General features: G+C 39.2%; 1 protein-coding gene across 2 annotated transcripts in view; it reads left to right on the forward strand.

Moving 5' to 3' along the window:
• Positions 1-12,225, forward strand: part of cntnap2a (contactin associated protein 2a) — a 316,348-nt gene that overhangs the window by 169,278 nt on the left and 134,845 nt on the right. For both annotated transcript variants that reach the window (XM_085763401.1, XM_085763400.1), the window contains exons 7-9: positions 287-471; positions 3,473-3,616; positions 4,627-4,888. In XM_085763401.1, the coding sequence (XP_085619527.1) occupies positions 287-471; positions 3,473-3,616; positions 4,627-4,888 (591 nt within the window). The remainder of the gene's footprint in view (positions 1-286; positions 472-3,472; positions 3,617-4,626; positions 4,889-12,225) is intronic.

Here is a 12,225-nt window from a genome sequence, read left to right on the forward strand (position 1 = left end):
TAAAGATCTGAATCAACCTGTTCAGTGTACTGTAAAATTGAGTCAGCCTGTAATCCTGCTATATTCCATAGCTTGAATAAGTATGTAAATAAACTAAACACATGCAGGCAACAAAAATACTTTAGTTTTATGGAGACGGTATAGTTTTAGCTAAATAAAAACTGACTGACTATTCAAATAACTGCCTTTAAGCTATTCAACACCTATGTTTTATTCAACATTTTGTTACACAGTGTCCAAAGCCTGTGTTTTTCTAACTGATATTATTATGACATGTTAATTACAGGTAGTAACCAGTACGGCTCTATCCTGGGTCACACCTCTGTGACCACTGGCAGCCTCTTGGATGACAATCACTGGCACTCAGTGGTGATTGAGCGCTACCGTCGTAATGTCAACTTCACCATGGACAGACACACTCAGCATTTCAGGACCAATGGAGAGTTTGACCATCTAGATTTGGACTATGAGGTGAGTTAACCCAGCCCAAAAAATCCTGACACCATACATGTTTAAACACAGGAAACCACTGGGAAATATACCATGTAATAGAAAATATTTGCTACATGTTTTTCTTCATCTTCTGTCATATATCATATTCATAATAAAACCTCCTTTGAGATGCTAATGATTCAACAGCTATGCACAGGCAGTTGTGGGTGAATTCAATTAGGGAGAAAAGAACTGGGACACCACAGAGGACAAGAATAACCAAAACATCAGCTGATGTTCTCACTTAATACTGTTTTGAATTTGTGACTGTATAAAAGCAAATAGGTTAATTTTAAGTGTAACATTTTGTTTAACAGTCAGAAAGTTGAGCCCGTTTTCTCTCTGCTCTGGACCCTGTTAGTCTAGTAGGTAGAGATAATAAGTTGTTGTTAACCATTCAGGATAAACAAATGTAGGACTAATTATAAGCTACACATAAAATTCAACTCTGTGGATGTGATGGAAGACGGTCACCTAATCAATAACTCAACCAACTAATCATTGAATATTGTGTTGTATACGACATGCCCTCCTGTAACTCTCAATTAAAATAATGTTATAATGGTAATGAGCTCAATGTTGGGGTACTGTTGTATTTTGCCATTCTTTGTAATACGGTCTCAGTGAGTTAGGAGTTCTATTGACTGATTTTTACCCTCTACCATGACTTTTCTCCAAGTTAGGAGCTACATTTATGTGTGAGTACGAGCCCTGACAGTACCAATGTTCTCGGCTTCCATAGTTGCTTCCTATTGAAGCAAATTTTAGATGCAAACAGAACTCCCCAAAACTGCTAACCAAACATGGTTGTCCTTTGACAGCTAATTACTTATCATAGTTAACTGTCCTTGTGATTTTGTTTTTATTCTTCAAACATTTTTTTTTATTTAGTGTTTCCAGGCCTCTTTACTGATTTGGCAACCGCATTTTTACCAACAACTAATCTAACTGCTGGTAGCTTGTTCTCTTCGGTCTTTACAGTACATTGATAACACACAGGAAATTAGATATTGGCTTCACATTGTGCTATAATGCTAATCCATGAAACTCACATAATTAATGTCAGTCAGTAATGGAATGCAAAATGTTTCGCTAATAATACCTAAAGGAGGAAATTGATTGTGAAATGCATAATGGCTATGAAATGCACTCGTTAAGCTTTGTGTGGTGAATCCATATATTGGGGTGTAGTGCTGTTTGTGAGTGGGTTTGTATTGATATGTTTGTGTGTGCGTGTGTGACCTTTACCATGTATTGCTGATATGGCTGATGTATTCCAGTGTTAAGTAGGATACGGGGGAAATGGGGCAGGACAAACCACAGTCCAATTAAACTGAAGCTGTTGAATTAAGGGTTCTTCAGGGAAATCTATACAACAGGGTGAACCAGGAGGTTTTGTGTGCGCGTGCATGTTGTGTGTCTGTGGTGAACCCAGAATGGATCTTGGCGGTGTTACTGCCTGACTGAGTCTCTTTACAGACTGCAAAATTGTGGCTAGGTTTTACTCACACTGTACTCCATCAAGTCCATACACACAAATGTATTGTATGGCTATCTTTGTGAGGACACTCATTGACATAATGTATTCCCTAGCCCCTTACCCTAACCTTAACCATCCAAAACAAATCCCTAACCTTAACCACTAGTTATTATTAAGTCTTAACCATCAAACAGTCCTTGGAAGGGGTCTGAGAAAGTGAGAACCAGCCAAAATGTCCTCACTTTCCCAAAATGTCCTCACTCTGATCGTTTAAAACTCAAACTGGTCCTCACACGTATAGCTGTCCAAGTACACACATGCGCGCACACACACACACACACATACACACACACATATACAGTACACACAGACACATCTTACATGTGTGTGTACCTCCTGCTCCCATTTATGCCTGTAGACTAAATATCTGGGTGCATTTGTGTCTACCCTTGGCAGTAATTACCAAGACTACTGGAGCGTCACCACAGACACATACAAACACACACACACATTGAGATAGACAGACACATATCGACTGGTAATTGCACACCACCCTCCATCATCTTGTCTTCCCTCAGAGTTTAGCGCCATGGTTGAAAGAAAAAAAAAAGATCTGAACACATGAGAACAACCAAAAAAAAAAAAAAAAAATGGAACTCGGTTTACATTTTCATCAGTTCTGTGTCCTTCGCCGCCTCCACCAGATGCTTGTTTATTAGCCTCCATCTCCCCGCCTCAGACCTCCTCTGAACACATCTGTTCCCCACAAACCACTGTCTTCTTTTCTTTAATGCCGTCTCCCACTGCTCCAGCAGGCACATATAAATGTATATAATGTACAGTGGGGTCCAATAGTCTGAAACCTCACTCTATAATGTACAACCAATAACAATAATATTTGGAAAAAAAAGAAAAAAAAAAGTTGATTTTCCAATACTGACCTTGATGGATTGTTGACCAAATATCTTGTTGTTTTTATTTGTGCTTGACACAAAGCACATGTTAAATGAGTGAGTATGGATTAGACCGGCACCATCTGCATGCTATCACACTGGCCTAAAGGAGGCACTACAGTATTTGTCATTAGCTTGATTCCGCCACATTTAAAAATAACCTCTGTGAATATCCAGGTCATTCCTCTTCACACAAACGTTATCCAAACACGTCCTTATGACACAGATACTCTCAGTGCTCTTGTCCATCAGGGACATTTTTCATAACAATCCATTTGAGACTCTTACTGTGACTCTCACAAGCAAATTGAGTGTGTCTTTCATATTGATGATGTGTAATATGATATTACAATGTCCGTAAAATGACTTTTAATCCTTCTTAAGTGGGAAACTGGCTGAATAATAACAGTCAATTTTTTTTTTTTCATTTTTTGTGGTCTCTTTCAATGGTTTAGCATTACAGCAAGAAACAACATAATGCAAAATAATTCTAAATATACATATTTTTTCATCTCTTTTAACTTCTTTGGCCTCTGTCTCTCTCTAGTTGAGTTTTGGAGGGATGCCATACAGTGGGAAGCCAGTTGGAGGAGGGAGGAAGAACTTTAAAGGCTGCATGGAGAGCATCAACTACAATGGAGACAACATAACAGACCTGGCCCGTCGAAAGAAGCTCGACACCTCCAGCTTTGTAAGGAAAATCTGCTGAGCACTGAACATACTCATTATTGTCACACTAACTTTGTATCTGACCTGAGTGAGGGGGCAAATTATTTACTGCACCAAAAATAGCTGAACAGATTCATAATTAATCAGATACAACTGACCCATCCATGTGTTTGCCTCCTGTCTTTGTGCTCCCTGTTGACACCATGGCTGCCATTTCATTGCAACTTAGAACGGCGGAATTACTTTTAACCTTTTTTAACACAAAAAGAAGTATATCAGATGTCTATGTCTTCTCAACATCTAATAAACATCACTCTGGATGACTGCTGGAAGTACAATAACTTTGGCTCATTAAGTCCCCCCCCCCTCCTTAAAATAAGATACTGAATGGTCTTTGATGGACTATAAAGTCTCAGAGCAGTCACCTTTTCCAATCTCCTGTTCTTTCTCAGTGGTGGACATCGAGGATATCATCTCCAATCTCTAGTGAACTGACTGAACAAATTTAGGCACTAATCAAGTTCATTAAAGCTGCACCTCTAATTCTCTCTGATACTCACACAGCCATTCTTTTCTCATCAAAACAGATCCAATCAGGAATCATCTATAGTTGGCAAGTCAGCTCAATATTGTGCATTTGCTAATGATTTGATTAACAGCACATGGATGGAGAAGCTGAGTGATAATTAGTGCCTAAATTCCACACTAGGATTTGTTTTCCTCCTGCACAGCACCCAGGTTATTGTTCAGCCTTTCGTTCAAAGACGGGGCGAGTCAAAAAAAACCCACCTTTTTGTAATGTGTACGAGCAGCATCAGTCTTTGAAACCAGCTTCAGTCAGGAACATCTGACAGTGAACACGCAGAGGCTAGATTCAAAGCAACAAAAACCTGGTAAACAAATACATGATTGCTACAAAGTGTTAGGACATTTACATCATTCAGGCAGCTTCACATACAAGCCCAGGCTCATGGGATTAGTTTTGTTTTTGACTTTATCCCTCTTCCTCTCTCTCTAAATCTGTTTTAACAGCGTAACCTCTCCTTCTCCTGCCTGGAGACCCACAACTTCCCGGTCTTTTTCAACGCCACCAGCTTCCTGCAGCTGCCAGGTCGGCCCGGTCACAACATAGTATCTGTGGGTTTCCAGTTTCGTACGTGGAACCCTGATGGACTCCTCCTCTTCAGTAATCTTGACGATGGCACATTGGAGATCTCCCTTGACGACAGCAAGATCGTAGTTCATATCAACGTGTCAACCACGACCAGAAACTATCAAGTGGACTTATCATCAGGTGAGTTGTCACAAATACACCCACATAAAGATGTGTTGTCAGTTTAACTGTAAATTGTCTTCTTTAACATTACAGTATGTTAACGCGACACTTGGACCACAAGTCCAACCACTTTTAATCAGTATAACCAGTAAAAGCCAAGAATAAGTTACTTATTCAAACTCATCAAAGTCAGGTCATGGTTTAGCTCAAGAGAAAACAGTGTGGGAATTTTTTGATACAGTAGCTAAACTGACTTATTGCATGTGTGTGTTTTTCTCATGTGTGGCATGTTTGGTTGAGTTTTAGAAAACTTAATCCACATTTAGAAACTTCCTGCTGAAAAAGTGATGCATACTAATGGTACATCCTCTGCTGACTGAAAGATGCCACTACTTTACACTCATTTCACACATTACTTTAAGGCAAACATACTTGTGATGCAATCTGATAACATGGATTGCACATATGCAGTATTTTCTTCTGCCTGTCTCCCTGTATCATCACGATAACTACAGTATATTGTGCCATCAATATTATGAAAATCATGTCACATTCTTAGTTAAAGCTTTTCCCCCTGGTCTGGGTTGTATCACACCTCTCCATACTCTCTAAATGCCTCGAGCTGTAACAACAACTATTTTCTGCTTCCCCTGTCATGAATGACAGTAAACAAAAAGCCCATTATAGATTCAATGTTTTACATGTTGAATTAAAACCTGTGAAAAGATTTGTAACCAGAGGCTTTGACAGGTGGTTTTATTACTTGAGTTCCACAACAGCTACACACGAAGCCAAACTTTTGAACACATTCATCATTAAGGTAAATGAACAATTCTTTCCCTACTCCTTATTTCTTGCTTTTCCTTATTTTATGTTATTTTCTCTCTCTCTCCCTTTTTTTCTCTCCTCTTAGACACACTCATTTATTCTGTCCACTGCTGCTTTAATAGGCCATTATGCCCAGGGGTAGGGATTATTACATAGTTACCCTCTAGGCTAATTGGACTTGAGCCTGCGATTACATCAGTATTACTAGAATACACAGATATACAAACACAGACTTGCATGCATAAACACGTGATCCCCCCTTTGATTCTGTTATTAGCATCTCTAAGAAAGGAAAGCCACATTCTGGCTTCTGGCTTCAATGACACAGTGGGAGCTCAGTAGACTTGTAATGAAATGCTTAGTCCCTTTTAATGACAAATATAGTGGGGAGAGATGTGCACACACACTGAAGAGGAGGAGGAGGAGGAGGAAGAGAGGGGAAAAGAAAAGAGGCTCTCACAGTGACTACGCAATCTATTTTTCTTTTCCCAGTGGGGCATCATTTGTTTATGAAGCTATTTAGGGATAGCTTATTCAGACATACAGTATAATAAGACATCGCTTGGAAGGTATAACCATATGGACCTAATTCATTGATCTTTCATTTCTGACTTTTAGTATCTAACCCCCTAAAGTGTTGGGATAGGTCGGGTTAAAATTTAACTTTGAGCTAAATCTTAAAACAAAAGAAATAACAAGAAAGAAATATTTAAGAAAAACAGAACAGTTGCTTCCATGCTGTGAGCTTAAGTCTTGCTTTTTTACTGGATTCAAACTGGGCCGTGTGTACCATGAGGATTTTTCTGGGGTGTGCGGGGTGTGAACCACGTAGAATCAACACCCCCCGACCCCCCAGGAGGCTCACTGTATATCAACAATGTATCAGTCTTTGATATTTTCTGGGCCGTTATCTGCACTGGGAAAGGTCTCGAGAGAAACTCTTGAAAAAAACACACATTATTAGCCACAGCCACTCTCATATCGCATGCACCACCTGATGTTTACCACTTCAGGAGTGTGGGGTAAAAACAGCTGAGCAAAATGTTTGACTTTCCCACCAAATAACCCATGCCATCTTATTTTAAATAAACTGGATTATCCTCAGTTGAAACACAGATGCAAGGACCTTTAAGGACAAGCATCTTTTTGAAAATGTATTTTGTTACATTCACATTAAATCAACTGACTCCCTGTGAAGGGAAGAGGTTGCTTGTGCTACTGGTTATATAGAGAACAAGCACCTTTGTTTGCCACTCGGGCTTGGTTCTCTGTTTTGAAGAAAATGCCATGAAATATCTGAGTGTCTAATTTAGAGTGAAGTTTCTAATAAGGTGATGAGATCCGGATAGTAAGTGAATCAAACCAAGGAAAAAATGCAAATCAATGTTGGATATTTGACAGGTGGTGAGTAATGAGACTCCAATAGGATGTCAGTGTCACTGTGTTTGTGCTGTGGGTGTGTCAGTAATGCCAGTCAGTCTGCTAATATATTATCTAGTGGAATATATCAGGCTACTTTCTGCTCTTTATCAAAAAAATTTTTTAAGGCAGGTAGCAGGGATCTTGTGGCTGTGTTAAGTGTTCTGCGTGCGCAGTTGCTGAGAAATTTTATGTTTGTAGTGAGGATTATTATAACTATAATTCATCATCCTTTTTTATGCATGACTGTAGCATACCCTCCAAGTATCGGCTTGTACTTTCCAAAGTGCTTTCTTTGCAAAACCCAAGTGAATCAGCAGGTGCGGTTTAAAAAAAAAAAAGAAAAGAAAAAGGTGGGTGGTGCGGAGCTAGATGAAAGAAGAGAAGAGGTGAATTACAGCTTCATATCTGTGATAGCGTCCAGTCACCTGAATATATCTTCATAACCTCATTCTCACCACAGCGGGTCCCAGGTCATTAAAGTTAATTTATCTCCCTGACTAGAGACTGAGCGATAGGCAGATCTTTCCCTGTATGAGGAACACACAAAACACTCACAGCATACACACACTTACAAGAACACAGCTACAAAATGTGTGTGTCTATGGTTGCACAATCTTGTCTGTGTGTGCAACAGCAAGAATTTGCCTCGAGGCTGTTAGTGACCTGCAGATACACATCCTACTCTGTCCACTGAGAGAGCCTCTGTCATTTCATCCACTTCCTCCTCTCAAGCTGAGAGACAGAGTATGAAACTAAAGTGAAGATGAGGCCTTTGAGAGACCACTCTAGATTAGACTGTCGGTGCCTTCATAGCAGTGCACATGTGTGTGTGTGTGTCCATTAATAGAGGGTACTCAATTGTGATTCCTACAGGGATTCTGATCTAATTGCCACATCACTTTCCTTTTACTTAGTCATTAACTCTCCATTTCTCTTCTGCTTTCATCACTTATTTCTCAGTATTGCACAACATCTTTGTTAAAACAGGACTGGAGAGTGTTGCCTTTTTGGCCACTGTTATCGTATGTCCTGATGTTCCCAATACTCACCCTAGTGCTTTTTGCAGAACCTAAGAAAATCTAATTTCTTTTGAGTTCTCATACAACAAATTCTTGAAATATGCCTTTGTACCTCTGTTTGGTTGTACTAAGAAGACAAAAGATGCAGTTATAATTAATCTTAATGAATTAAATATATAACTGCAGCATCAAGAAAAAATGAAATTATGATTTATCTCATTTTCTCCTTGTCTGCTTTTTTTTTTTTTTTTTTTTACGGTGACAAGTAGCAAGACAGCAAAGTAATAGTAAATACAGCTGAGGATTAACCTGAGGCAAATTTAGAAAGGCTTGTTTGAAGATGGAAAACTTGTTGTCCAGTCATATTCATTACACTGCTGTCACCATTCACTCCAGCAGTAAAATAGTACAAGCCAGTGACAATATTTCATGTTGCCATAGTTTTTTTTTTTTTCATTTCCTTTCAGTGCATGTATATACCTTTTATAGAACAGGTATATTTTATGCAACAACATCTTTTTCATCTGCCTTGCTTTGTTGCACATATAATTGTTTTCATCATTATGTCTGTAAACCCAAAGTAGACATATTATGTTGTTCAAAATGTGTGTATGTGCGTGCGTCTACATGTTCTCTTCCGTTTACACCCATCAACTCAGCTAGAAGTAATAACAGTTCCTTTGAGATGCAGAATTACTATCAGTCACGCACACACACACACACACACACACACACACACAAGGTTACTTGCACAGTCCGAATAGGAAGCATTACAATAATGGAAAGGCCTGAGGCACAGATATGAGGGGGGAAAAAACACACTACAGCCACCCCAGATTATAATGTTATATTGTTTCATTCCCCCTGAGTATATGTGTGTGTGTGTGTGTCTGTGCTCGTGTGCATTTGAGCGCGCATTAGTGTTATGTCGTCTTTGTGAGGACCAGTTTGAGTTAGACTTATAGCAGTGCCTACGGGGGTAGAACACCTTGCAAAAGTCACATCTCGGCTGGTCTTCACGATTTCAAAGGATTTGGTTTTAGGGTTCAGGTTACTATTAGATTTATGTTAGATGTGGAGTTAGGCATTTAATTGTAATGGTTAAGGGAAGGGGCCAGGAATGCATTTTTGTCAATGAATGTCCTCACAAGGATAGGAGTGCAAATGTGGGTGTGTGTGTGTGTATAGGCAAGGCTTAATATGTCGTATTCTCCGGATTTGTGTGGTTGGCCTTTTGCCATCAGGGAAGATGTGCATAGCTCTTCAAACTACCTTAGAGGCCCGAATATTTAGGAGTGGAGGAGATGGCGGAGGATAAATTTATGAAAGCTAGAGGGCCCCATAAATTCATAGCAGACAAAATTCATTTATACTGTACATACAAGATCAATACAGAATGGAAACAAGAGGAGAAGAGAGGGGAGGGAAGGAGAGGAGAGAAGAGGAATGATAGGGTAAGCGGAGTAGAAAAGAGGAGCAGTAAGTGTGAGATAGGAGATGGAAGGAGAAAGGAAAGCAAGCAGAAAGAGGAGCAGAATGATAATGTTACAGAAATGATATCGACTCTTTACAGTCTCTGGTTTGTCAAAGGATTTGTAGCTGAGCGTGATATTCTAAACATTTTCTCCAGAGACATGAAACAAGAAAAAAATAGAAACAGGAATGTCAAAGATTAAGTGATTATCAATAAATATATTAACAGTATGCAAATGATACAAATGCCAGGTTGTGCCACAAGCTGCTGGCCTTTACTTAATGAGTTGGAGATGCACATGTAATAAATAAGTTGTGGTGTGTGGGTTATGTGTTCCTTGTCTTTGCAGTTGTGCTGATGAACACTGCAGCACAGAGCTCTGAAAATGTCAGACTTCAGTGTTTCATTCCGGGGGCAGGACACAGAATCTAAGATCAAAGATCAGACCAAATGAGATGGTCTGGTCTGCAGAGGATTTCCTATCTATCCCCAGCTGCTGTCTTATTTGAGGAGTCCACCTGTTTGCTTACTCAAAAGTGATTCATAACTTGTGTGCAATGAATCTTAGGAGGGGTTGGGCCGCCAAGATTCAAACCATATGAAAGGATGTAGCGTCATGCAAACCTGAGTCCACTGTGATGAGATTGCGGTAATCTCTTTCATAAGAAGATATTCACTGATAAAGGCTGCAGATTTTAAAAGGAAAAAGCATCAGACCTTGCTTTAATCATTAGGAACTGCATGTCCAACACATTTAGTCTGACTCTGATCTAATGTGAAAATGATTATTGATTGTTATTATGGTCAACTACTGATTAAAGAAACTGCTTAACATTTGGGTCCCTAGCCAATAATTATGTTTCTCATCCATGTGCAGCGTGATGAGATTATAATTGTTTTTTATTACTTTCTGATATCTGTGTAATCAGTTTCTACCTCTGGGAATGTGATTAATATTCACCTGTCTACTATAATAACACCCACCCCTATTTTCCATTTAACATGGGACCGCATCACTAACTGAGTCAATGGTGTTGAATAGTTTATAAAAACAGTCACCATCATACTGCTTGAATTCTTATGTACTCTTGACATTGACGTGTCCTCTTGAGTTATTACAACTTGCCTTTTAAATCGTATTTATATTTCTGTATTTATTTATTTCAGTTTGCTCTTCCTCTGCTGTTGCACTCCAAATTGGATTTATCTGATGTCTGTTATCCATCCTTTCTCCCCATGGCAAATATAGCCTAAATCAATAGAAATATAATACCTGCGCACTTACACATGGAGAGATGAACACACACAAACCTCCTTGAGACCAGCAGGCTATAACTTGGTCCTGAATCTGGTGTTTTGGCTCTCTGGGTCTTGGCTTTCTGCACTGAATATTTATCCTGTGTCTCCTAACCTCCTGTGCTGTAGATGGATCTCATGTGCTTGATGTGAAACTGTCAATAGCAAATACATGTACATTCAACATGTAACAGACTGCCACAATGTCTCATATTGTGATATTGCTGCTGGTTCCAGCATTAGCTGCAACATTTCATTTGCATGCGTTCTCACCCTGCACATTAGCTACTTTGTCTCTCCAGTATTGAAGTGGAGTCTCGGTGACAATCAGCTCCACCCTCTGTCTTATTACCATGTTTCTCCACTCCTCAGCGCAGATGTCAGGGGTGGTGGTGCTGGTCCACCCACTTGTCTGTTTGTGCACTGGAGCAAACCCTGTATGCAATGCTAGATTTTCTTTGACACTTTAGCTCCCTGCCTACAATGGTTAAAGGAGCAGTGTGAATAAAATGACTTAACTAGGTCTTTAAAAGACCTAACCTGACTGTTGGAGCAGTTGAAGCTGTTGGTGCAACAGAATTTTTGGACTTTACTATGTGATTTATGTCATGCCTTAGTCCTATTTGATATTACCATGGTAACAGGGGCTGTGTGCATCAATACATGTCCATATAGATGTACAGGGTTTTATAATATTCAGGTACCTCTACAGTGGCTCTGTTTTTCTCCTTTTCAAAAAAAAGAAAAAGAGAAGAAGCCCTGACATTGTTCACATCCATTAAGATAATGTGTCACTGCCTCCAACACGCACACTAATTTCTCTCTTCCATGTACTGTACATACCTGTGTGTATGCCTATACAGTACACACAGTCCCTTATGCTTAGAAATGTCATCATCATACATTTAGGACTGTAGTGGCACAGAAGTATCTGAATAGTCTTTTCTTTTTAAACATAAAATCGATAGTTTCCTTACAGTAATTGTCAACAAAGGGCAAAGCAAGATTGAGAGTACTTCTGCAGTTTCAGGGCTAATGTTACTATAGAAACACTGAGGTGCAATATACCAATTCTCTATTTATGTATCCTATGCATTTATTTATTTATGATTTATTTGATGATTTAATAATCTTTTTCAGAAATATTTGGTATTTCTGACAAATGCAACAGGTATTATTCTTTGAAAATGTGACGCATATAGTAACTGTGCGGTGTCCTAATTATTGAGGGTTGTGCGAGACAGAGCCCATATTTATACACACTCTAATGCTCAGTGTTAATTAAGTTTTAAGAATATTGCAGTTAATGCATATTT

This window comes from Trachurus japonicus, chromosome 20 (genome assembly GCF_045865225.1).
Source record: "Trachurus japonicus isolate A0001 chromosome 20, Traja_1.0".
NCBI classification, from domain to species: domain Eukaryota; kingdom Metazoa; phylum Chordata; class Actinopteri; order Carangiformes; family Carangidae; genus Trachurus; species Trachurus japonicus.